Below are 26,558 nucleotides of genomic sequence, written 5' to 3' on the forward strand. Positions count from 1 at the left end.
GGAAATTTATAGCTTTAAGTGGTTCTGTCTGAAAAAGAAAGGTCTAAGGTTCCACCTTAAGAAGCCAGAAAATTAAGAAGGGAGCAATCCCGGCTAAGCAGAGAGCAGAAGGTAACACAGGGCGGGGTGAATGAAAGACAGGACCCCCATCCCGTCTAACTCTGCTGCTTGCCAGAGGGGAGGCTGGACGGGGATGGAGGAAACAAAGGGGACTGACGGGCACTCACAGCGAAGAGCGCAGGCGTTAAGTACTTGCACCGCAGCCCCGAGGCGGACAGAGCGCTCCCGCCAGTTATACATTAATACAGGCAAACAGAAAGTCACAAAAATTTAAAAAAAAAAAGGACCACAGACATAGTCTTGTTTGGCTGAAGTTAATTTAACCGAAGGCTTCACTGGAGTCAGAGGAGCGTCACACGCCCTGTGCTGACGGCCACCGCGCTGGCTGCGTGTGCCGTGGTGGGCCCAGCGGGGAGTGACCGTGAGAACTGAGCAGTCACACAAGTAGGCTATGAGGACGAGGCTTCCTTCTTCGGAAACGCTACGCTGTCTGTTCTGAAGACAAGCGTCACAGGTCAACTAAGCTCGGACAGTAACAGGCCACCCGACCCTTAAAGCCAGCTGCGTTCGCAGGAACAGCCCAGAGGACTCGATTCCGTGTCCCTTCAGCAGGAGTGCTAGCGGCTGTGAAGTGGCTAAAGGGGACCGCGCTGATCTGTCCGCGCGTGTGCGTATGCGCGTCTCCGTGCGTCACACACGTGTGTGCAGATTAGGAAACCCTCGTGGAAAGGCACTCGAGATTCAAGACGGCTTACAGGAAACCAACAGACAGACCTACGTTACCATGAAACGATCAAGGGCGGCCGCGAGGTGTGAAGGTGGCGGCCTAAGTCCCCGAGATCCTTGCAAACAGGACGCTACGAAGACCTCAACCCCAAGGTTTCTTACCAGTGAGCATCGTCAGAATGTCTCTGGACATTACTACAATCAGTCCCATTCGATAATCACTGAGAAGAAGCCTTCGTCCAAAGCCTGGAGCGCACGGCAGGCAAACATCCCCAGCCCCGAAGTCACCAGCGCGAGCACGTACCTGTATGTCCGGCCAGTTCACGGCTCACACGTACATTCCCTTCACGAGTTTTCAGATTGTAAATGGAGCAAATGTTGTCCAGGCCACCGCAGGCCACATAGTTCCCAGAAGGGGCATATGCACAGGTCATAACCCATGAGGAGCGCAGAGGGATGGCATGGACCTGACAGAACACAGATGAGGCAGACACTCAAGTTCAAAAACATGAACCACAGACACTAGGGTTATTTCCAGTCTTCAACTTTCATTGCAGAGAAGGTGATGCAGCAAAACAACAGCCAGGATTACTTTGAAAATAATTTATACACGTGGCCAGTCAGATGAAGAACTAACTAGAAGTCCAGGGGGCCTGGGTGGCTCGTTTGGTTAAGCGTCTGCCTTTGGCTCAGGTCATGATCCTGGCATCCGAGGACTGAGTCCCGCATCAGGCTCCCTGCTCAGCGGGGAGTCGGCTTCTCCCTCTGACCCTCCCTCTGTCTTGTGCTTTCTCACTCTCACTAAGAGAGAGCAGGGAGCCCAATACGGGGCTTGATCCCAGGACCTTGGGATCATGACCTGACGCAAAGGCAGACACCAATGACTGAACCACCCAAGTGCCCAGATCTTTTTTTTTAAAAAAAGGATTTTATTTATTTATTTGACAGACAGAGATCACAAGGAGGCAGAGAGGCAGGCAGAGAGAGAAGGGTAGGCAGGCTCCCCACTGAGCTAAGAGCCTGGTGCATGGCTCGATCCCAGGACCCTGAGATCATGACCTGAGCCGAAGGCAGAGGCTTTAACCCACTGAGCCACCCAGGCAACCCTACATTTTTAGATCAAACATAAAGTTTCTCAGACTGAGCGCACTCCGGAATGCAGGTCTTTCAGAACCATTAAGGAGGGACACAGCTCCTGGCTGCCCTGCAGTGAGACCACGGGCCACGGCCGAAGACCCCAGCAGCATGGGCTTGCCACGAGATTTGGCATCACACTGAGAACAGAACTTGCCGCGACTCCCTCCCTGTCCTGCGGGACGTGTTTTCACACAAGTGGGCCAGAGGTTGGACACACGTCCTCTGGGGCCAGTTGCTCAGGGAGGGGTTCTGCAGTCCTTACCTTGTTCGTGGTGTAGCTATCCCAGATGATCAGTTTGCCATCCTGTGAGGCACTGACTAGAAGCCTGCAGGGAGAGGGCGGAAGAAAACCGGTCAGTGCCACGGCAGCGCCACAGCAATCCCGAGTCACAGAAGGGCCAGAGGACAGACCAGTGACTACGAACCCATGCTCCAGCGTCACATTTGTTTGAGGCAAAGCACACGGATTTATAAAAAAACTAAAACGGTCTAATTGTTAGTTCAACTTTGAAAGCATGAAAGAAAATGCTCCCCTAACTAATAGTTCAGGGTCCAGACTGCCTGCCTTCAAGTGCAGACGAGATCACCCAAGTGACTCTCTGGTGAGCTAAGACAGGTTGACTTCCATTTTTCCCCTTTTTAAAATTTTTTTTTTTTTTAAAGTTTTTATTTATTTATTTGACAGACAGAGATCACAAGTAGGCAGAGAGACGGGGAGAGAGGGTGGGGGGAGCAGGTTCCCTGCTGAGCAGAGAGCCCGATGCGGGGCTCGATCCCAGGACCCTGAGACCATGACCTGAGCTGAAGACAGAGGCTTTAACCCACTGAGCCACCCAGGCACCCCCCTTTTTTAAATTTTTAAAGATTTTTATTTATTTGATACAGAGAGAGAAAGTGCACAAGAGCGAGCGCACAAGCAGGGGGAGTGCCAGGCAGAGGGAGAGGGAGAGGCAGGCCCACTGCCGAGAGAAGAGCCCGATGTGGGACTCGATCCCTGGACCCATGATCATGACCTGGGCCAAAGGCAGTTACTTAACTGACTGAGCCACCCAGGAGCACCAACAGGTTGATTTCTTGTAACTGCTTGTTTCATTTTTACTCATTATAAATCAAATTTCAGACACACAGACCTTTTAGAACCAAGGGTGGCAGAAAATATTTAGTCTACAACTTGTGTCCCATTTCACGTGCAGAAAGCGGAGATAGTAAAGAATAACCAGCTTTTAGATAGTCCGAATTTATGAGACATTTCTCACCAAAAACAAAATAAAACAAGAATCATGAAAATTTCCCAGACTGAGCTAAATCTGGAATTCAGGTCTCTGAGAAACATCCAGGAGGCACCTAACCTCCCACCTGCTTTGCAAAGAGATGACGAACTACAGGAGAATCGTGTCTTGTCCTGCAGAAGAGACTAGTTAACTGTCATAAATTTGCTTCACGATTATTTCCTTGCTTTGGTTAACTGCTACATTTGGGAAAGGTACTCTGTCTTTACTTGCAGAATTAAGGCAGGATACTGCAGAAGGAAAGCATGACTAATGGGCAAAGGGACCGAGCAATTCCAGGAATCACAGCTACTCATAAGATACCCTAAGAACTCTGTCCTCAGAAGGTGGTATTTTCAAGGAATGCCAAGAAGGCTCTATTCATAATGCTGGGCAGACATATGCCACAGTAGGGTAAATAATGAGATTAAATTTTTTTCTTTCTTTCTTTTTTTAAGCAGAGCATTCCAGCAATGCCCCCAAGGGGGAGTTCAGATGCTGTACAGGTGCCCAGGACACGTGAGCAGGGCTCTGCTTCCAAAGGCCCCTCCTACCACAGGAGAGGACAGTGGTGGGGTCAGACCTAGGGGAGAAGGACCAGGTCTCCAGACTCCCCATGGGCCCAACCCCCCCAATGAAGGGGGACAGGTAACCCCCAAGGGTCTTTAACCCTCTGCACTAGGACACTCTAGGTACCTGGAAACAGGGTGATGTGGGAACGGGGCTGCATGGCCACCGCCCCAACAGACTTTTTATTTATTTTTACTTCTTTTTTTTTTTTTTTAAAGATTTTATTTATTTATTTGTCAGAGAGAGAGGGAGAGAGAGTGAGCACAGGCAGACAGAGAGGCAGGCAGAGGCAGAGGGAGAAGCAGGCTCCCCGCCAAGCAAGGAGCCCGATGTGGGACTCGATCCCAGGACGCTGGGATCATGACCTGAGCCGAAGGCAGCTGCTTAACCAACTGAGCCACCCAGGCGTCCCTATTTTTACTTCTTATTAAAAAAAAAAAAAAAGATTTTATTTATTTATTAGACAGAGAGAGACACAGTAAGAGAGGGAACACAAGCAGGGGGAGGGGGAGAGGAGAAGCAGGCTTCCCACCAAGCAGGGAGTCCAAGGCAGGGCTCCATCCCAGGACCCTGGGATCCTGACCTGAGCCGAAAGCAGACGCTTAATGACTAAGCCACCCAGGCAGCCCCCAGATTTTTAATTTAATTTATTTATTTTACAGATATTTATTTGACAGACAAAGATCACAAGTAGGTAGAAAGGCAGACTGAGACAGAGAGAGGAGGAAGCAGGCTCCCTGCCGAGCAGACAGCCCGGTGCAGGGCTCGATCCCAAGACCCTGAGATCATGACCCAAGTTGAAGGCAGAGGCTTCAATGCACTGAGCCACCCAGGCGCCCCATAATTTTAAAGATTTCAATCAAACACCGAGGTTTTGACCATTTCAGTCAAGAGCATATTTGACTTAACGAACTGATTGAAACCTGGAGGTAATACTTGTTCAAGACATTCTGTCAACTGTGATATTTTCCACCAAATTCTACGTTCTGATGCATGAACTTCCTTCACACGGAGTCGACGAGTCCGGCACGATCACAGCTGTTTCCGCACTACAAGGTTCATCCCAGAAGCAAGCTCAGAGTGGGTCTAAGCAGATCGCTCTTCCAATGCAGTTTCTTAAAGCAAAGCCCTGCACCCAGGTTCGGGAACAGACCGACCTAGTAGGCTCATAAAGCTATTTCCTTCCACATAACAGAGTAAGGTTCAGTCTGCTGGGCAAGCTCTGGTTGGCCCTTTACATGGGCTTTGATGGAAAATCCAAGCCAAGGTAAAGAAGCTCGTCCTCCAGGAGGGTCACCCTTAGAAAAGTCTCCTGGTCAGAGAGCTTAGTATTTGCTGACTCGCCCAGGGCTAGAGAAACGTTAAGCTGTCCGATGATCCCCCAGAAGGTGAGAGAGGACACTTCTTGATCCGCGACAGGACAACTGCTGCAGAACTGCGTTCGCTCGGGCCCTAGAGCTTCCAGCTACTGCCGGCTCTGTTACTGTGAGGCACCGCCCACCCAGAACAGAGGCCAGAGCCAGCCCGGAAGCGAGGCTCCAGGGAGCTGAGGACAGAGGTTGAAGAGAGGCCCGCATCCAAACGCCTCCGGCCCCTCGTTTGCTTGGAGGAGGGAGGGCTCTCAGGCCGAGCCGGGCCAACTGTGTTTGACTCTCAATTATAATAAGAGTTCAGAAGAACTGAGAAAGGGGAGAAAAAGTTTCACTGTAACTGAAAGAGACCCTCAAATGTTGTCAAGTATAAATGAACATCTTCTGTTGATAAACGTAAATGTATACGTCATGCACACTGATACGCACAGACGCACAGACCTCTCCCTGCGGCCTCTCCTACAGTTCTGAAAACGAAACGGCTCATCAGCTCAGCAGTTTGAGAACATCTACAGGCTGCACAAACACGGTAAGATAACTGGAAGTCATGAATTAGCCTTGAATCATGAAGAACAAATATTCTGGACTTCAAAAAGACAAAAATTTACCTACTCCGAAAATATGGCTAACTAGAAAAAGAGAGTATCTCAAAGGCTCGGAATAGCAGAGATCCTCCTGAATATGATTTTTTGTTTTCTTTTGTCTGAGATTATAAAACAGGGCCCCCACAGGACACTGTGCAACCTAACGGTGCAGTTTCAAAGGCAGTTATAAAACACATCCCACCGCCCCACCCAGGAAACAGAACAGGACCACGCGGCGCCCACACCAGCCTCCCACATGGTCTCTCATGTCACTGCTTCTTCAAGGGGTGACCAGGAACCTGAATTTGGTGCTACTCACTCAGGCCTTGCTTCTCCTCCTTCTAACTCTGAGGCTCCCAAAGCACAGTGTGTCTGAACCAGGCAGAGCAAAAAGCTTGCACACAATGGCTGCGGGAAGCTGGTCTGGGGTCCAGCTTGACCCTCCTGCCTCACCGTGGGCTCCGGTCCTCATTCCATAGCTGCCTGCAGGGTGATCTGGTGCTCCCAGGGACCCTTCGGAAAAGGGATGTGTCACCTCTGCAACTCCCCTAACTACAGCCTGGCTGTTGCAGGAGAGTGAATGGCTTACGGGGAGCCTCGACCACGACTGGCTCCGAGGACCAGGCTCCAAGTGCTGGACTCCTGAGTGCCAGGTTCTGAGCACAGCCTGGCCGCAGCGTCTATCAAGTGTCCTAGCCCAGAAGGACACTGCTGTTCCTACAGATGGAGGAAAAGCCCGGAGGCAACGTACCATTTGGTTACTGTCTACTTTTGATAACAAATTCCAAGGTGGACTGATGAGCAAGGGCATTTTTCTTGCTTTCCCCTTTCTTAGTCTTTCTGATTACTGCTGTCATTAAAATGATCGAAGTTAGCTCTCATTTGCATTTGAAATTGTACGGAACAGCGTGCAGAACAAACTAAAGATAGATTCTTTTGTTCTGTAGCTGTTTACACTCTGAAGCAGACAATTTCATGAACAAAGAGAAAACCAAGCAATTCCTCTCTGACACACAAAATAATGCTCCTCGAAGAAAGGCTCTTTGAGAATCACGCATCAGGTGTCTGGGAGAGCGTGCTGTAGCCTCCAAGTCGCAAGCATGCGGTTCAGTGATTCAGGTGGCAAAGATAGAAGAGACAAACTCTCCAGCAGCCTCTAAAAGACACAGTCCAACAGATTTCACTCTAGTGACGCTGCAGGAGAGGGGAGGGGAAGGACGGACCCAGGATGCGATGGAGATGAGCCACCCAGAGTGGAAAGTCCAAACAAGGGGAAGGAGTTAAAGTAAAATAAACGAGTGCCCGAGGGGCACTTTCCTGTTGGGATGATAGATTAAAGGGAGGCAGGGCAGCAGCTAAGACACGCACTTCCCCACGTCTCCTGTGGGCTCCAAGAAAATCAGCAGCAAATCTGTGCACAGCACTTAGGGTGTTTTAGTCGCTGCTGTAAGGCTGAACACACTTAATCTTCCCCACATGGCAGGTTTACAGGTGTATGATCCCTGAGCCAGGACGCTGAAACCACAAGAAGGTAGGGGCCAAGGAGTCATGTGGAACAGGCCGCAAAGGCAAGGAGCCCTGGCACCAGGGAAGTTGTATGACCTCCCCCAGGTCACACAGGCACAGAACAGTGGAGCTGGGAGAGCCAAGGTCAGGGGCGGGGGTCACAGCTCACACAAACGTGAGAAGGGCACCGCGGCAGCGACAGTACCACAGGCCCAGGTGAGCGGACGTGTGCACAGGGAACGTGCACTGGCCTCGCTGTCTTTACAAGTAACAGCAGACGAGTTCAGGGGATTTTTCCTCAGAAAAACAGAACAACCCTTGAGCGTCTCAAACACTGTGTTCTGCTCCCGCTCCCACATACCTGGAATCCGTGCCCCAATGCATGGCATAAATTTTGGCCAAGTGCCCCCTCAGCGTTCTCCTGGTGCGCATCTGGATTCTTCCCACTGGGTCGATGTTGTTTGTGATCTTAAAAAATAAAAGTTACGGCAAATTAACAGTCTATCGTGGAATGACCTCCCCAGAGACCTCCTCCCTCACCCTCCCCGGCAGCCTCCCCACCCTTGTTCTGGCTGTGCCGCTCACCCACGGTGCTACGCCCACCCGCTGCTGCCAGTCACCGGCGGCTCTCCACTGCGGCTGCGGCTGCGGCTCCTACCTCTCTTTCACCGTCTGTATGAGTCTGTCGCTACCTGCTTTTCAATACCTGCTCCCCCAACCCCTCTCCCCAGAGCGTGCACACACGGCGCTGGGCCACAGGTGCGCTGACCTCCCCGGGGGTCCCTCCCGCTCCCCCCAGCTGCTCATCCAGGCCCAGCTCCTCCTGTCCCTCAGTCCTCATAGGCTTGCTCTCCTTCCGGATTACAGTCCCGTCAGGCCCCGTCACACTGAACACAGGCCGGCGGCTCACACACTGTCCACTGTGACCAGGCTGGGCAATGATCTGGACAACGGTCAGCAGCGACTAGAAACGTTGTTGCTTATGGCATAGAACTGGATGTGCAGATTCACTCCAGCATGTGAAAAACGGACATTAACGATTCCGTGTTGACAGCTGAACTAAGTATATCACAATAAGGTTTTATGGGGTTTTTTTCTTAAAGATTTTATTTTTAAGTAATCTCTACTAAAATCCCCACAGGGCTCGAACTTACAACCCTGAGATCAGGAACTGCATGTTCTGTCGACTGAGCCAGCCAGGAGCCTCAACGATGGGTTTAAAAAACGTACAGTCCCAAAGTATTTGAAATATATCTGAGAACTCAAATTTAGGAACTCTATGCAGTAGAAGTTTCTCTTTAACTTACTGTTTAACCCCAACGAAAGCGCATCCCCTAAAGCAGCGGGACAAGGTAAAACCTTGAATCATCCTCAGGAGAAGTATGAATATAATTTTTCTTTCACATTTCTATTTAATTCTTTGGAAAAAACTTTATTCTTATTGAGGGGAAACTCAGCCTTTTAAGGTGAACAGTCCCGTGGCGTTGGGCACATTCCTACGTCCGTGCAACCACCACTGGCCGCCCTCTGCCCCCAGCACTGCCACCGGTGGCCCAGGGCACAAGCCCCCCCCCCGGACCCCCCCCCCGCCATGCCCCACCCTCCTTCCTAACTCCTGGAGGGGCTCACAAACTTCGTGCCCCTCGGACCTGCCCGCCCTGGACATGTCCCGTCAGCGGATCCACACCCCGTGGCCCTGCACGTCGGAGGCCGGCCACGCCGCTAACACACCGTGAAGGCGTCTGGGGGACGGCCACGGCCACGGGGCCCTGCGCCGCGGGAGCCCGCCCCGGGTCACGCCGTCGTCCGCTCGCAGGGACCGTCTGGAAGCGGCGGACGGGGCTGCCCGGAGCGCGCGTGTCCTCGTCCAAGCAGCAGTTCCGGGGACAGCGCGGCCGGCTCGTCATTTACGGCCGCGCCGGAGGGTCCGCCCGCCCGGACGTTCGCAGGGCCCGGGAGACGCTGGTTCACCCGCCCCGAGGAAGCGCGGCCTCCCGCGCCTTCAGAGAAGAAGCTTCGAGCGGCGCGTAGCCCTGGCCGGGGAGTCGCGGCCGGGGCAGCGCTCGCTCTCAGGCCAGGCGCCGGCGGCCCCGAGCAGGGCCCGGGCACGGGGCTCTTACCTGAGACAGAGTCGCATCCGCACAGGCTTTCCTAGCGTCCTGGGGAGAAGAGCGACAAAGCGGAGTCAGCAGCGTCTCGCGCGCCCTCCACCCCCGGTCCGGGCTTCCGAGCGCTTCGACGGGCGGACGGACGGACGGACGGACGCAGCGGCATTAGGAGGAGCACGGCTCCGGCTCCCCGTCCGCTCCTCCGACGCCGTGTAGGGCCGCGGGCCCTGCCTCGGTGTTCCGGGCTCTACTGAACTGAGCAGCGGCGGAGCCCGCGCCCGGGACAACCAGCACCGCGCCCCGGGCCCCAGAAACGGAGGCTGTGCTGGGAAGGCCACCCCGGAAGCCAGGTGGCACCGCAGAAACCCAAAGGCGGGCGCTGCCCCCTCGCCTGCCCGCCCAGGCTCCTGTACTTTCCCACAGGCCTGCACGCGTGCCTCGCGGTCTTTCCACCAGCCCAGGAGCCCTGGGGCCCGGAGAAAGACACCCAGAAAGCACTGGATGTCCAGCCTGAAGAACCTTCCCTCCAGGTCATGTTAGCGAAGGGCTGTGCTTTGAAGCCAAACGATACCCGAGGCTGAGCTCTATGAGGAAAGGGTCTGCAGTGAGGCGACCCAGTCCAGTAAGACGGGCTGCGCGTGCTACCTGCTCTCTCGCCTACAAAATGACCTTGTGAAGCAGCACGTAAGAACTATGAAGGGAAATTTAAGGCTACCTAAGATGGTTTTTTAAAATTTATTATTTTTTTTTTATTTTACTAATTTGACAGACAGAGAGATGACAAGCAGGCAGAGAGGCAGCAGAGAGAGAGGGAAGGAAGCAGGCTCCCTGCTGAGCAGAGAACCCGATGCGGGGCTCGATCCCAGGACCCTGAGATCATGACCTGAGCCAAAGGCAGAAACTACCCAGGCACCCCTACCTAAGATGTTTTTATTGTTCCTAAGTGATCAAACTTCCTAGGAAATATAGAAAATAGCCATATATTGTGAAGGAAAATGAGACAAGAGCTTGAAAGGGGCAAAAATTTGAGTACAAGAGTAATTTCAAAGGAAATGATGACAAATTTCTAGTAAGAAAAATGTTTCCATTATGCAGTCATCTGATTATCTGCTTTCGAAATGACAGCTGGCCACAGGACAGCATTTATACATACCCGCACCTTCAAGGGGGTGGCGGGGGGGGCGCAGGTATGCCAGGACACTTTTTTTTTTTTGGGAAGATTTATTTATTTGACAGAAATCGCAAGTAGGCAGAGAGGCAGGCAGAAAGAGAGGGACGCAGGCTCCCCGCTGAGCAGAGAGCTCCATGTGGGGCTCGATCCCAGGACCCCAGGATCATGACCCAAGCTGAAGGCAGAAGCTTTAACCCACTGAGCCACCCAGGCGCCCCCCAGGACACCATTCTTTAAGGGCAAACTGCCTCACTCTGAGTTACTTCATGGAGCTGGAGGGAATATTTATCAACTGAGAACATGGAAACATACTCGAAGACATTGTTATAAAGGTGCCAAAGATCTAGATTTCAGATTCAGCTTTATCCTATGAGAAGTCACTCTACTTAATTAATTCTACTTAATGGATTAAATAATTAAAACACCAAAAATCATGTCATCAAGCATTTCTATGCCAGCACCTAAATCTGGGGTAAGGAGCAAGCCGAGGGACGGTCCAGAGTACAGGTCTTTAAACAGGGATTCTACCTGTCAACTATGGAGTTCAACGTGTAGTTCTGAGTATCACTCTTACTGATGTTATACATGGCCTTTAGTTATAAAAAAGAATAGTGATGAGGGGCCTGGTGGCTCAGTCGGTTAAGTGTCTGCCTTTGGCTCAGCTCATGCGGGATGGAGACCCGCATCGGGCTCCTTGCTCGGCAGGAGCCTGCTTCTCCCTCTACCCGCCACTCCCCCTGCTTGTGCTCTCGCTCTTTCTCTCTCTCTTTCTCTGACAAATAAATAAATAAATAAAAATCTTCATTTGGGGGGGGAAAAGAGTAATGAGAATTTTGTAAGTGGAAAAAATAACCTACGGGACTCAAGCGACTTCACCATGTTTAGTGTACAAAGATCAACCTGGACTTCCACACTGTATCGTACAAGAGACGTGGTGACACTACTGGTAAACAGAGGGAAAAGCCATTTTGTTTTATTTTATTTACTTATTTGACAGAGACAGATCACAAGCAGGCAGAGAGGCAGGCAGAGAGACAGAGAGGGAAGCAGGCTCCCCGCTGAGCAGAGAGCCCGATGCGGGACTCGATCCCAGGACCCTGAGATCATGACCCGAGCCGAAGGCAGCGGCTTAACACACTGAGCCACCCAGGCGCCCCTAAATTTTTATTTTTAAAAGATTTTATTTTTGGTGGGTCTTGGGTGACTCAGTTGGTTAAGGGTCTGCCTTCAGCTCAGGTCATGAACTCAGGGTCCTGGGAACCAGGATCCAGTCCTGCATCAGGCTCCCTGCTCAGGGGGAAGCCTGCTTCTCCCTCTGCCCCTCCCCTCAACTTGTGCGTGCACACGCCTCTCAAATAAATAAAATCTTAAAAAAAAAATAAATTAAAAATAAGAAAAAATAAAAGATTTTATTTTTCATTTTTTTAGAGAGAGAGAGCATAAGAGCGCATAAGCAGGGAAGGCAGAGAGAGAGAGGGAGGAACAGACTCGCTGCTGAGCATGGAGCTCAATGCAGGGCTCGATCCCAGGACCACGACCCGAGCTGAAAGGAGTTAACCAACGGAGCCAACGAGGCGCCCCCAAAGATTGCATTTTTTAAGTCCTCTACACCCAACATGGGCCTCGGACTTGCAATCTCAAGGCCAAGAGTCACACACTCCCCTGCCTGCGCCAGCCACGCACCGTCTATTCACACTTCCAAATCCACAGGTGCTCACGCGACAGCCCCGGCCCTGGGAAGAACCTGCCATTCACAATGAAGGGGCAAGAGATGCAACGTGAACACGCAGGCTTTGTTTTTTCCCCAAATTTCGATGTCTTTCCCCTATGCCATACGAAATTTCTTTCTTTCTTTTTTTAAAAGATTTTTTTATCTGTTTGTCAGAGAGTGAGAGAGAGCAAAAGCAGGGGGAGCAGCAGGCAGAGGGAGAAGCAGGTTCCTTGCTGAGCAGGGAGAGTGACGCGGGACTCAGTCCCAGAACCTGAGACCACGACCTGCTCCAAAGGCAGTTGTCCAACCGACGGAGGTACCCAAGCGTCCCCACACAAACTTTCTTTATCTGCTATGCACAGATCTGAACCCATGATGAACAACTTCTAAACAATAATTTATAGCTATCAGAAAAACAAAATTCTGAATTCTATATTCTGGAAGTAGACAGGCAATGTTAAACAAATCTGATCAGAGCAAACCATTAAAAACACCAAGTCTTGCTTATTTTTATTGAGCTGTATCCAATTTTTTTTTTTTTTTTAAGATTTTATTTCTTCGGGCACCTGGGTGGCTCAGTGGGTTAAGCCGCTGCCTTCAGCTCAGGTCATGATCTCAGGGTCCTGGGATCGAGGCCCGCATCGGGCTCTCTGCTCAGCAGGGAGCCTGCTTCCTCCTTTCTCTCTGCCTGCCTCTCTGCCTGCTTGTGATCTCTCTCTGTCAAATAAATAAATAAAATCTTAAAAAAAAAAAAAATGTTAAGATTTGATTTCTTCATTTGAGACAGAGAGAGAGGGGTGCGTGAGCATGAGCGTGGGGAGAGGAAGGAGAAGCAGACTCCCCACTGAGCTAGGAGCCCAACCCCGGGCTCTACCCCAGGACCCGGAGATCATAACCTGAGCTGAAGGCAGACACTTCATCATCTGAGATGCCTAGGGTGCCCTGTGTATTGATTTTTTGAATCTTAGAATTTGAAATTTGAAAGATACCTTGTATCCTCTTGGCTATAGATCTTTAAAAATTCCATTATCTTTTCTCAGGCGTAAGAAAAAAAGCTGGCTACCATGATGCTGATGCTTCCTTCCCCAGTTACCACTAGGCTTTCTGAACACGGAGCTGGTCATCTGAAGGGGATAAAGCTCCATCCTTAGAGCAGACTCAGAAAAATAAACTGCTGTTTAGACATACACTGAAAAAATGATGCTCTGAAGAAAGCTGGGCCTTAAGAAGCCCCTTCAAGTGGACACGAATCTGCCTCAGTGTCCTAGAGAATGGGTTCTCTGGAGGTCGACCCCTCCTTGTCACTGTCTTCTTATGGACAGTGTGAGAACAGGAACAAGTACTTGTATTTAATGTTTCTGTAGAAAATGTTCATTACAAGTTCTGTCTCACAAAACGGGAGGGGAGCAGAATTCGTGTCTTCAGAACCCCGGAACCCTGCCGGCCCTGCCTTTTCAGAAGTGCATGGGCTCTGCGGTTGGCCAGGCTGGGATTTAAAGCTGCAGAACTGGGCGCCTGGGGGGCTCAGTGGGTTAAAGCCTCTGCCTTCGGCTCAGGTCATCTCAGGGTCCGAGGATCGAGCCCCACATCAGGCTCTCGGCTCAGTGGGGAGCCTGCTTCCTCTCTCTCTGCCTGCTTGTAATCTCTGTCTGTCAAATAAATAAATAAAATCTTAAAAAAAAAAAAAAAAAAGAACTCTGGGAGCTACTGGCTGTACACGGTAGCTCTGTTTCTTTCCAGCTAGATGTGTCCACTCCCATTTAACAGCCTGTCAGAGCTTGTGGATGCCAGCATCCGTCCCAGGACCCTTCTCTAGGACACCTTGGGCACACCTGAGACACTTTCCCCTGTTGTTGCTAATACTCTTGTTTTTAAACAAGTTTCCTGTCGGGGCGCCTGGGTGGCTCAGTGGGTTAAATAAAGCCTCTGCCTTCGGCTCAGGTCATGATCTCAGGGTCCTGGGATCGAGCCCCATATCGGGCTCTCTGCTCAGCAGGGAGCCTGCTTCCCTCTCTCTCTGCCTGACTCTGCCCACTTGCGAGCTCTGTCAAATAAATAAATAAGTAATAAAATCTTAAAAAAAAAAAAAAACTAAACTAAACACATTTCCTGTCCTCAACAGTCACAAGGGAGGGCTAAGCAGACACCACACTCTACGCAGTGACCAAGAAAATGTCGTGAATGGGGGGAATGAGTTCCCAAGGTTAAGAAAAAAAATACATAGAGAGACATTTATAAGTTCTGTGAAAACACTGTCTGTATATTCAAATAATGACATACTGGAAAACAAAACCCTGAAAGCCGCATCCTAGGCCAAATATCCGGCTCCATGAGCATATCCTCTCCAGTGAAAATTCAGTTTTAACCCGAGATACCACGTAGTCATTCTGAAACGTCCCTTTCCCACAAGAGGGAACATCTTACCTGAAATCTGAAGGGTTCATAAACTAAGTCAAGCACACGTGTAGCTACGTACCCTAATCTGGTTTTTAAGCTGCTCGGCCTCCTGCCGCAGCTGGTCAAGTTCACTCATCTTCGGGTGCCAGTGCTCCTCAGTGCCACCTCAAGGAAACGGAGATCTGAAACACAGACACAAGCATGAGGAAAATTAATAAACAAGGGCTGAGCAGCCGAACGAGGCCGCTGAGGAAAGGGAACGGCACCGTGAGACCTGTTCTTCTCTCACAGGTCCGAGCACGTCTCCTCGGCGCTCACCAGAACCGGTACGGTTCTACCAAGGGCTGGACCGGCCCGACGCGATCAGTACTGCCCCCAGCCTTTCAGTGACGGTGGCAAACACACACTCAGAAGATGGTGGTGGGATGCAGAAGGAAAAACTGTGTCAAGCAGCATTTTCCCGGAAGGATCGGAGTCTCACTCTAAACCCAAGAGCGTCAGACTGCCGTGAGGAGCTCACACGGCCGGCCGGGGCCGTCCGCTCAGGAGGCGAGCAGAGCGGCGACTGGACAGCCCCGAACCTCAGCACCCTGCCGATGCTCTCGAAACCAGGACCCCTCCGTCGCCGCGCCCCACGGATGTTAGCCTGTTTACACAGCAATTCTGAGAGCACTCCGTGTGGTATCCAACACGCCTCTGGTCCCGGACATCCCACTCTCCGGCCAAAATGGGGTCCCAGGAACAGCAGCACTAACTCCACCCTGACAGGAACAGGCCGGATTAGGCTCAGAACAAACAGCCCTGCCGCCCCAGTCTCCTTAAACCAGACTCCAAGCAAAGTCTCCCTGTTAGACCAGACCTACCTTCCCAAGGGAATGCCGTAACTGGGGTCGTATTTCCGACCAAGAGCATGAACGTTACAGCAGTCATGGTCGTGACCGATGGATCTCAAAGCTGAAGCTGTAATTCCCGACATCTCGACCGCCTAAGCCTACGGTGAGCGCCCGCACGCAACTATGGCTCCGCAAAGGGCCTCAACGTGCTCTGCAAACACACACCGGAGACTGTATGCAGAAGTGACAGGGCTGATACTACATACACCAGATATTTAATTCCCAAGAGCTGTTTTCCTGAGACTGAAACCTGTCTGGGGGAAACTGGAGGGGGCAGGAAGCATATCTGTTAGAGTCCGCATCTAGGTAAATCTTCCTATTCTGCACAAAAGCATTTAGAATAAATTTACATGGTTTACATTATAGAAACTTGATGTAAACTTACTGATGAAAACAAAAAATATCTTTCCCACTAAGGAGTATCTTTAGACAGTGTGTGTTTGGGTTCTGAGTTCTTGCTGTCAGCTGTGCTATCGATTCATAGCTACGAAAATAGGCCAGGCAGGAGGCAGGGGGCGAGGGGGGTGCGTGCAGGACCTCCAGGAAACAATCCCCGTCACCAGTCCTGACCTTCAATGACAGTCTGCAGAGCCACCAAGAAAGGCCCTACAGGACGGGACGGGATGTGAAGGCGCCTCGGGGAAGGCGATACATGCTGACACAGATTCAGAAATATTTTGGACCAAAATAGTTGTTTCTAAAGCCATTACTTTAAGTGGGAGCTGGAAGCACGTGGGAGGCTTCAAAGATACTTGGAGCCTCCCCGGTGAAGAGCAGCATTACCGAAGCTCGACGTGGACGCGGCCACCCTGCAGACACTTGACCCGACGCCACTGGCCAGTGCTCTCTCTGGTCTGCGCGGACAGACGCCTCAGAGCTGCAGCCTACGGACAGTAACGTACGCAACGGGGACAGTGCCAAGAGAAGAGGAGGTAATTTCTGAAAGAGCTGGGAAGCCGGGGTGCCGTGTCCCCCGCGCTGTGGACTGCTGCGTGCCGCCAGCCAGGACGCCCTGCCACCGCGGCCGCGCACGGTCACCCGGCGCTGGGGGCTCGCACGCCGGCCGCAGCACCCCGCAGCCCGCCCCGTGTCAGGGAACTGCTCTTGGTCTGTAATGGAGCCCTTTCACTCAAGCCCTCCAAAACCAGCGCTGAAGAGAAGTCACAGCTAATGGTTGGCGTGGGGTAAACGGAATTGTTACTTTTACAAATAAATAAAATCTCTTAAAATGGTGGGAGGGCGCCTGGTGGCTCCGTCGGTCGAGCGTCCAACTGCAGGTATCAGCTCAGGTCACGGTCTTGGGTCCCGAGAGGGAGCCCCGCTCCGTGCTCAGTGGGGGTCTGCCCGAGACGCTCTCTCCTCTGCCCTGCCTCACCTCCCATGGGCAGGCATGCGCTCCCTCTCTAAAATAAATACAATCTTAGATTACTGGGACGCCTGCGGGGCGCCGGCAGTTAGAGGTCTGCTTTCGGCTCTGGTCATGGTCGCAGGGTTCTGGGACCGAGTCCTGCAGGTCCGGCGCTGGGCTCCTTGCTCAGCGAGGAGCTGCTTCTCCTTCTGCCTGTTTCTGCTGTTCCCCCTGCTTGTGCTCCCTCTCTCTCTCTGACAAATAAATAAATAAAATCTTGAAAAAAAACTTTGTTAGTTTTAGTCAACAAACATAACTTCTGATTATAACTTCAACACTAAAAAACTAAGGTTAATTTTTAAAGTAAGGACGAGAAACAGCAAACTCTTAGGACCTAGGTAAACAGGAAGTACTTTCTGAGATGCTGGGTCTTTAGATAAAAGACCCAAATTCTATTGTTAGGTGAGATGACCCTTGAGATCTTACGTTTAAATCCTTCTTTTCGTTCCATGTTCTTTTTAAACATATCATAGAAGAATATATACATGATAATCACGCCGCTATACTGTTCTAAACTAGAGAAATGAATTAATTGAAAACCCAAGTGTCTGTATTTTTTTTTTAAGATTTTACTTCTTTGAGAGAGAGAAAAAGAGAAAGAGCACAAGTGGAGGGGAGGGCAGGGGCAGAGGGAGAGGGAGAAGCCGACTACAGCGGCCCGAGCTGAAGGCAGATGCTTCACCGACTGAGTCCTCCAGGTGCCCCCCAAGTGTGTTTAAAATGAGAAGATCCATTTATTTCAGTCACCCCATAAAATTTCAGAAGCAATAATATCAATACTTGCTGGCTTGAATCTTTAGTCACAAGCAAAGAGAACAAAACCAGATCTATTTCTCTTTCATCAGTAAGTATCATAAATGACTAATGCTTTTACTTACGATCCCTCTATAATCAGTGTCCGCACCGGAGTCTCAAGAGAGAGACTCAAAATCCATGTCTGTTCATTTTCAAGAGAAGAGGTATTCCTGTGGCTACTAGCAATAAAGACAAAAGTCCTTTCGGACCTATTTAATCCAGACAACTGGTCTGGTGAGAAAAAGTAACCTATGGTTAAGCACTTAAAAATCTTCTAAAATTACATTCTCTATTCTCCACGTCAAAGGTGTATTTTCTGAAATCACATCTGGAAAAGAAGTTTTTTCATGGATGGACAGACTTCACTGATGAAGGGGCACTCAGGGTGTCCAGCACACCGGCCTTACTGTCCCCGAGTGGGTGCTGCCCAGGACCACCTTGATGAGATGTGCGTGTACACCCTCTGCTCGAAGCTAATGGACACGCCCCTGGGGGTCACAGCCTGAGTGTGGAAGGTCAGGCAACAGCACCGTCACAGTCAGTGCTGCCCCAAAGAGAAACTGGCACCCACAGGCAAGCAGCGCACACATTCAGACACCGGCGGAACTAAGAGGAAGCAAAAAACCTCCCAATTCCCATAAATTAAAAGTTCACCCCAAAAGCTCTTCTATGAGGATCCAGTAAATGACATAAATAAGGTACAGAACAGTGTATGTGTGATGGCACGTGTCTCTCTGTGCACAAAAAAGAACAAACACATACGCTGGCGTAAGCAATGGTTTTTCTGCGCACACGAGAGAACACGAACAGCGGCTGTTTGCGGAGAACGAAGCAGGGACAGTGGCAGCTCTTCTTCGCCACACTATCTTTTACACATACACGTATTTTTTCTTTTTAAAATAATGTTAACAGGTTATCTGGGCCCGGACGCCAAGAAGTATTCACACTGTTTTGTCCATACTTTTGGTTTAAAAAAAAAAACCCAATGTTTTTTGTTAAAACATAACGTGTTTGTTAAAACACGTTAATATTTAACGTTAACTTTTAACTGGAAGAACTATTATGTATCTCTAAGAACAGTAAGGAAGACGGAATCAACACTTGGGAAACTGCCTGGTGTATATTAAAACAAAAACAAAGTTGTGTAATAATTTTAGTTATTTTTTAGAAAGATTTTATTTATTGACTTGCGAGAGAGAGGAAGGGAGAAAGCACAAGCAGCGGAGCGGCAGGCAGAGGGAGAGGGAGAAGCCAGCACCCCGCCGAGCAGGGAGCCCAAATCCCGGGACATGAGCCAAAGGCACACGCGCAACCAAGTGAGCCACCCAGGAGTCCCTAATTTTAGCTATTTTAGAAGATTAAAATATATATTTTAGTGGAAAAAAAGACATTTAAAAAGACTAATAGCATTTTGTTAGACTTATTGGTCATATTTTCCTCTTCATTTTCTGAACACTGATAATGCAGTTTATGTTATTTTGGTTAAAAGAAAATGTACATTTTAAAAGTGTTACTTACATGGAATCACTTTGCTTTTCTCTTCACTGTCCTTAGGTTCCCAAAGCCTTCAGAAAACCCCACCGTCGGGTCTCCGTGGCCCGGGTTCCTTCTCCCCTTGCTAAAGTCAAGGCTAAGCCCTGGCCGTGCTGACTCAGTGCCTTCGCCCATCTAATCCAGTAAGACAGGACCTGCTGAGAGTTTCATATCTGTTCTTTATGACCCACATTGCCACTAGCTTTTATTTAGAACGTCTATCCTAGAAATACTTTTCATAGAAATTTAAATAACTTGAAAGTGTATGATCTGCCCTAATTCAGATTATATCCAAAATCTTTGTAAGTCAAAGTGTTAACACAAATTTTTTATTCAAATATTTCACATTTGCAACATAATGTGCTTCAGGTGGCCCCATCACTTCCCTTCCCTCTCATCAAGACCCCGGTAAGGTGTGGGAAGGAACGTCAAGGGTACCCCCCAGTACCCCAGTCACTAACAAGGACATTCACGCTGCAAGGCTTGTTAATGACAAAATGGGGTGATTCTATCAAAAAATGATCCTCAGTTTTGGTTCTGACACATACTAGGAATGTGACACCGAATCACTTTTCAGTCCAGTCCCTCGGGGAACGGTGTTCCCCACATCGCAGGGCTGAAATGAAAATTACGACAGACACAACTGGGACGTGCTCCGCAGGCCTTTCAGCGACTGGACTGAGCAGCGCACCTTCCGGCGGAGCCGCCACGGTGCTCACACGTGGTCTCACCGGCAGAAAGGAGGCAGCCGGAGACGCCAACGCCAGCTGCGGGCTGCCCCTGGGCCCGCGGTGCCGCCCCGAACGGGACAGCGGTAGCACCTGTTAGCCTTTAAAATCAAACTGCTAGTTATTTTACCCCAAAAGAGGGTTTATTTGGGAAGAGCAGAGAACTGCAATTCCGGACAAGCCACAGTAAAACCACAGGCAAGTCCAACAAATAAAGGGAAGGAACGGTGCTCTAGGGAAGGAGGAAGGAAGGGAGGAGGAGGCGGTTGGGAGGGCTGTTTGGAACGAAAGCCCCCTGGAGAGAAGCAGGAGGTGAGGGTAAGGACGGTTTCTCACCGGCTGAGTCGCAGGCCGGTGGAGCCTTCTTTTCTTTTTTTTTTTTAAGAAGGCTCCGCACTCAACCCCGAGGTCGAGAGTCATACACTCCATCAACTGAGCCAGTGGGGTACCTTAGGGCACTGGCTCTTGTAGGAGATACAGTGCCCCTCTTTCCCCACGGGGGCCCCTAAGCGCGGATTCTCCCTGCAACAGATACCAGCGGCACCGGCTTTCTCCGCCAACCGCCCCTTCTCGGCCCCTCGTCCGTTTCAGCGAGGTCTCCTGCCATCTTCACGTGCCTCTGAAACTACGCATCAGGGGAAGAAGCTGGCTAGCTAGTTCAGCCACAAAAGTGCCCCCGTCATCGCCAAGTCGAAGCAGCATTTTGAGGGAAAGAGTTTCACATGAGGGGCGCCTGGGGTGGCTCAGTGGGTCACGCCTCTGCCCTCAGCTCAGGTCATGGTCTCAGGGTGCTGCTTCCCCCTCTCCCTCCGCTGCTCCCTCTGCTTGTGCTCTCTCCTTCTCTCACTCTGTCAAATAAAGTCTTAAAACAACAACAAAAAAGTTTCACATGAGGAATTCAAACCGATTTCATCAGTTTGTCTTTTTCATTCAGAAAAAGAAAGCAGAGACGCCCTCCTTCCATTACACACCGCCTTAGCACATCTGCGAGCAACACAGGCGGCCGACCCAGGAGCCCGTGCTCGAGGACAGGGGCCGTGGCTGAAGCGGGTGCGCAGAGCCCAGCACGGCGGCTCCTCGGCCCCCAGAGCTGGTCTGCAGCCTCCCGCACGGGAAGGTGTACGCGAACGTGCCCGACAACGGAACGCCGTGTGTGAAGTCGGCTTTACAACCACCAAAACGGAAGAGAACAGGCAAGGGCAGGCATCAACGAGGCTGGCTGTGAGTCAGCCACTGCTGTAGTCGGAAGAGGAAGTTCCTACACGATTAACTTCTATATGCATTTCGGTTCTCCAGGAGGACAGCTGTTTTTGTTTTCATGTTAGTAACTTTGTATCTTGATTCAAAATCCAAATGAATAGACTTCAGAGAAAATCAGGAAAATGTGAATTTGGCCTGGGTGTTTGGTGGCCTGAGAGCTGAGCTCTTTCTTTGTTGTCAGAGCAGGAGTAAAGGCCACAGTGTTAGAAATACTTCTTACCGGGGCGCCTGGGGGGCTCAGTGGGCTAAAGCCTCTGCCTTCGGCTCAGGTCATGATCCCGGGTTCCTGGGATCAAGCCCCGCATCGGGCTCTCTGCTCAGCAGGGAGCCTGCTTCCTCCTCTCTCTCTGCCTGCTTCTGTGCCTGCTTCTCTGCCTACTTGTGATCTGTCTGTCAAATAAATAAATAAAATCTTTAAATAAAAAAAATACTCCAAGATAAAACGGAAGGAAGGAGGAAGATGATTAAATCAAATTGGCAAAACTCTATAAATGTTGGAGATGGGTGATTACGTAATATTTTTTATTTACGTTTGAATATTCTTATAATAAATTTTTTCAAAGTCAGTATTTCTTGGTATGTCTGACTACATTACGAACACGTGATGAATCTGTCACAAACCTCTTGATTTAAAAGCACGGGAGCACAGGGGCACTGGGTAGCTCAGGTGGTTGAGTGTGCACCTCCTGACTTGGGCTGCAGTCATGATCTCAGGGTCATGGGATCCTGCCCCAGGTCAGGCTCCACGCTGGGTGGGGGTCTGCTTGGGATTCTCTCTCTCCTTCTTCTTCTGCCCTCCCACTCCCCCTGCTCTCTCGCTCTCTCGCTCTCTCAAATAAATAAAATCTTAAAGAAAAAAAGTCTGGGAGCACAGGCGTCCCCCACATAGATCGCGCAGTGTCCTCCCGTGTTTTCCTGCAATGACACAGACTGCCTACCCCTCCAGCTGGCTGCAAGGAAGACTCGACCTCAGTAATCCCCAAATTTGTCTGAACAACCAAATGGTCAACCTTGGACGTTTCCATATCTGTGTTTCAAAAGGGATAAAAATTAGTATTACATTTTGATGATATATTACCATGAAATTAGCTTCTATGAAATAGCAGATATCAGAATATTCAATGAAATAAAAAGTAAACCGTGACTAGTTCTTTTTACGGGGAACCAAATGGTAATGCAGATGCAGAAAGGAAATGCATCACATGCTACACCCTCATTTGGCTCTGGCCTAGCGATGGGCAAACTTTTACATGATATTTGCAAATTACTCTATTAGGACGCAGTTTATTTAAATAGTCTGCCCTCAGCATCTCGGATGTCTCCTCAGATTTCCCTGCAACTCAGTTTTCTGACACAAATTTCAAACAGTCCTCCACTTAGGTAAGTGGCTTCCTATTAGGTAAAGCACACACAGAACACTTCTACTTAGCACATTTTACACTTATGGACAATGCAGTATAATGTTCTTCTTAACTTACTGTTTAACCCCATTCAAAGTGGATCCCCTAAAGCATTAGGATGATATAAAAAACTTAATCATCTTCAGTAGAAGTAACTTCATACAACAATCATGTTAGTCTCATAAACAGAAAAATAAGACACAAGACACAATCTCTACATACACGGAAATACTTATTAGCTCTACAAACGGTCTGACCATCCCAGGGTCCCCAGCAGACACTCCAGAAAATAGGAGGAACCTCACTCACTTCAGTTTACTACCTTTGAAAAAGAATGGTTCTTGGGGCGCCTGGGTGGCTCAGTGGGTTAAGCCACTGCCTTCGGCTCAGGTCATGATCTCAGGGTCCTGGGATCGAGTCCCGCATCGGGCTCTCTGCTCAGCAGGGAGCCTGCTTCCTCCTCTCTCTCTGCCTGCCTCTCTGCCTACTTGTGATCTCTCTCTCTGTCAAATAAATAATTAAATAATCTTTAAAAAAAAAAAAAAAGAAAAAGAATGGTTCTTACGGTTTTCACACGACAACACAAGCTGCAGCAGATAATTCATAAAGTCACGGATGGCCAGATGCCACTCACACTCACACTGAATGTGTGGGAAGCCAACACTTCCTTCTGGAAGCCCATGCTCCACCCCGAGACCACGCGGTGGAAAAGCCCGCCGCCCCGTGAGCAGCTGTACCACCCCGACACGCACACCCTCCCTGCCCAGCTCCTGCCAGAGCTCGAGTGAGGAGTCAGAGCGGGGCTGTGCGCACCAGAAAGAACTACTGTCCGACAAGAATCAGCCATGCCCCTGGCAGCAGCGGGAAGGCAACCGAGCTGCATGGACGAGTGTAGAGCACAGTTTCCCTCCCGACCAGAAGTAAGACCAATCACTTTTGTAAGACACCCCGACCCCCGTATGCACAGAGATGTGTCTGACTGAGCAGGCAGCAGTATCGGTAACTACAAATTCCGAGGTTCCAGGGCGCCTGGGTGGCTTAGTCCTTAGGCGTCTGCCTTCGGCTCAGGTCATGGTCCCGGGGTCCTGGGATCGAGCCCCACGTCCAGCTCCCTGCTCGGTGGGAGGCCTGCTTTCTCCCTCTTCCCCTCTCCCTGCTTGTGTTCTCTTTCTCACTGTGTCTCTGTCAAATGAATAAATAAAATCTTTATAAAATAAATAAATAAATACATTCCTAGGTTCCTTGAAACCCATTGCTCAGAAGGCGCTCTTCACCTACACGTGCAAGTTATCTGCAGGCTGCTATGCAATGCCACATTTAAAAATTACCATAAAGAGTTTATACTTCAGAACACGTTAAAATTAAATCTAGGAGCACCAGGGTGGCTCAGTGGGTTGAGCACCTGTCTTCAGTTCAAGTCAGGTCCCGGGACCACAAGTGGTCTTACTGTACGACTTAGCGTGCGACCGCTTGCTGAAGTCCTTAAGAGGACGTGGGTGCGCGTGGCTGCTGCGACCGCCATCCTCTCGGGTCGAGGCGCTGCTCCTTCACGGAATCCAGACCTGAGTCTGCGGTGGGTGCCTCGTCTGACTGGTCCTGCTGGAGTTTCGTCTTTTCGCCTTGACACCCCAGTGAAAGGGGCCTCCCGTTGGGCAGGGCAGCCACACCTGCCACAGGCTGACCTCTGAGGGTGGCTGGCCTCAGAGCCACAGTGGTGGCGCCATGCACGCATCTTCCTGTGACACTTTCCGAATGACAGCGTCCCCTTGATGATCTCCCCTCTGCGGCTGAGACCCGAGCCCAGAAGGCACTTCGTTATGCTCTGGCTGTACTAAATAACCTTAAACTCAGGCTTATTTAAACACCTGAATTAGACAAGAACTTGAAACTTCGTCCCCCTCCTACTTCAGCGGACAGAACACCAAACGGAACCTGGAGGACCCTTTGGGGACCTCCCAGCACTTCACAAAGCCCAAGGGAGCTGAGCCTGCATGCTCCCTTACCTTGCTGCTGCTCGGAAGGGGCCCCGGGGAAGGGAAGAGACCGCCCGGCCCAGCTCTGTTTCCTACACGGTCCCCGCCCGACAGGCCTGGGAAGCCAGAGAAGTAGGACACGCTGATAACAGCCTGTCTCAGCCCAGGAGCTTCAAGGGACATTTTTTTTCCCTCTCCAGCCCCTTGACGAGTGTCCCTCATCTTCGAGCAACCCCGCCCCCCAGACACAACTCCGCTCCATGTGCCCCTTCCAGAGCCAGACGTCCATAGGAGCTCGGCCACGGAGACTCTGTCCACCTGTGCCCAGGCTGCCCTCACGCTCCCCGCAAGGCCGCTTGACTCTTCCTTCCCGCCTGGAGGCAATGGCCAAGGTTTGTCCACAGTCTGAAAAGCGAGCCCTGAGAGCAGAAACACAACCGTACAGGCCGTATAAACGCGTTCCCGCGGACAGCGGTGAACACGGTCCAACGGACACCCCGAGGAGCCAACGTCCAGGTGAGCAGAGCCGTCTGCGCTGCTCCTCAGAAGGGACGGCGAAGCCAGCCAGCCTGCAGCTCGCAGCGCCCCCCAAAATTACAGAAACGAAAAGCATGACTCACACTCATCAATACCTATTAACTTCTTCTGAACAGGTCTTGATTTTCCCCCAACAGCTCTGGGATTCTTCCCCAGCAGATGACTCCTGTCGCAACGGGGAGCCGCGCGGGCTGCTGCTTCCTGACCAGGCCCGCGTCCGGCCCGCGTCGGCGAAGGAGAGCTCCTCTCCCGTCCGCAGCACGCCGGGCCCTGCGCCACGAGCCCCTTCCTCACTGCCTCCCCTCCGCTCACCGAGCACCTGCCGCGGACAGAGGACGCTGCGGTGCAAACACAAACTCCTTCCCTCAGGCACCAGTCTGAAGAGGGACAGCCAAGTGTCCTTTCAAGGATCTGACTCAGAACATCTTGATGATTCTACCATGTGGACACCGAATCGCTTCAGAAGTAAAAGGGGATTTACGACCCACTCCCAGGTCATAGCTGTGACCGAGGAGCACAAACCGTGTCCTCACCATTGCGGAAAGAGGTCCTACCCAGTGTACACGTGGTCACCAAGAGAGGCGGATGCAGTCCCAAATGCCCACAATTCCAACGGAGACGACCCTGGAGTTACCCAAGCCGGGCGCCCTAAGCAGTCTGACTGGCTCGCGATGCGCACAGGACCATAAAACCACGCTGCACTTCCTTGTCACCTGCACGCACACAGCACCCCACCAGGGCAAGCTCTCGGACACGGACGCAACGGAAGTTGGCAGCTCAGGCCAGCCTTCCGACCTGGAGAGCCGCGCGCAGCCCCTGCGGCCAGAGAGCTTCTCCACTTCTAGGGAAAGCACCTTTAAATTGCTTTCCCGGGGCGCCCGCGTGGTTCAGTGGGTTGGGCCGCTGCCTTCAGCTCAGGTCATGGGCTCAGGGCCCTGGGATCGAGTCCCGCATCGGGCTCTCTGCTCCATGCGGAGCCTGCTTCCCTGTCTCTGCCTGCTTGTGATCTCTGTCAAATAAATAAAATCTTTTTTAAAAAATTGCTTTTCCAGCTAAATGCCATCAATTCAGGAGAGCCCACTCATCGGGGATAAGAGTTTCTGGGTGTCCTCTGCAGCGCCCCCTCCTCACGGGCTCTTATACCCCGTCTAGTCAGCTCGCCAGTGCCATGCAGCAGAAACACAACGTGAACCACACGTGGACGTTTTCATTTTCCCGTACCCATATTAAAAAAGTAAAAAAAAAAAAAAATTTTAAAAAAAAATCGGTCAATGTTAATTTAGTTTTATTTGTAAAGATTACTTATTTATTCATTTGACAGAGAGAGACACAGCGAGGGAGGGAACACAAGCAGGGGGAGCTGGGGAGGGGGAAGCAGGCTCCCCGCTGAGCAAGAAGCCCCATTCGGAGCTCGATCCCAGGA

General features: G+C 50.8%; 1 protein-coding gene across 3 annotated transcripts in view; it reads right to left on the reverse strand.

Annotated features, from left to right (window-relative positions):
* Window positions 1-26,558, reverse strand: part of GNB1 (G protein subunit beta 1) — an 89,917-nt gene that overhangs the window by 14,083 nt on the left and 49,276 nt on the right. For all 3 annotated transcript variants that reach the window (XM_044236951.1, XM_044236948.1, XM_044236949.1), the window contains exons 2-6: window positions 14,688-14,790; window positions 9,342-9,380; window positions 7,583-7,689; window positions 2,186-2,249; window positions 1,091-1,253 (exon numbers count right to left, since the gene is read on the reverse strand). In XM_044236951.1, the coding sequence (XP_044092886.1) occupies window positions 1,091-1,253; window positions 2,186-2,249; window positions 7,583-7,689; window positions 9,342-9,380; window positions 14,688-14,744 (430 nt within the window). In that variant the 5' untranslated portion in view covers window positions 14,745-14,790. The remainder of the gene's footprint in view (window positions 1-1,090; window positions 1,254-2,185; window positions 2,250-7,582; window positions 7,690-9,341; window positions 9,381-14,687; window positions 14,791-26,558) is intronic.

The sequence above is a fragment of the Neovison vison genome, chromosome 2, assembly GCF_020171115.1.
Source record: "Neovison vison isolate M4711 chromosome 2, ASM_NN_V1, whole genome shotgun sequence".
Taxonomy (NCBI): domain Eukaryota; kingdom Metazoa; phylum Chordata; class Mammalia; order Carnivora; family Mustelidae; genus Neogale; species Neogale vison.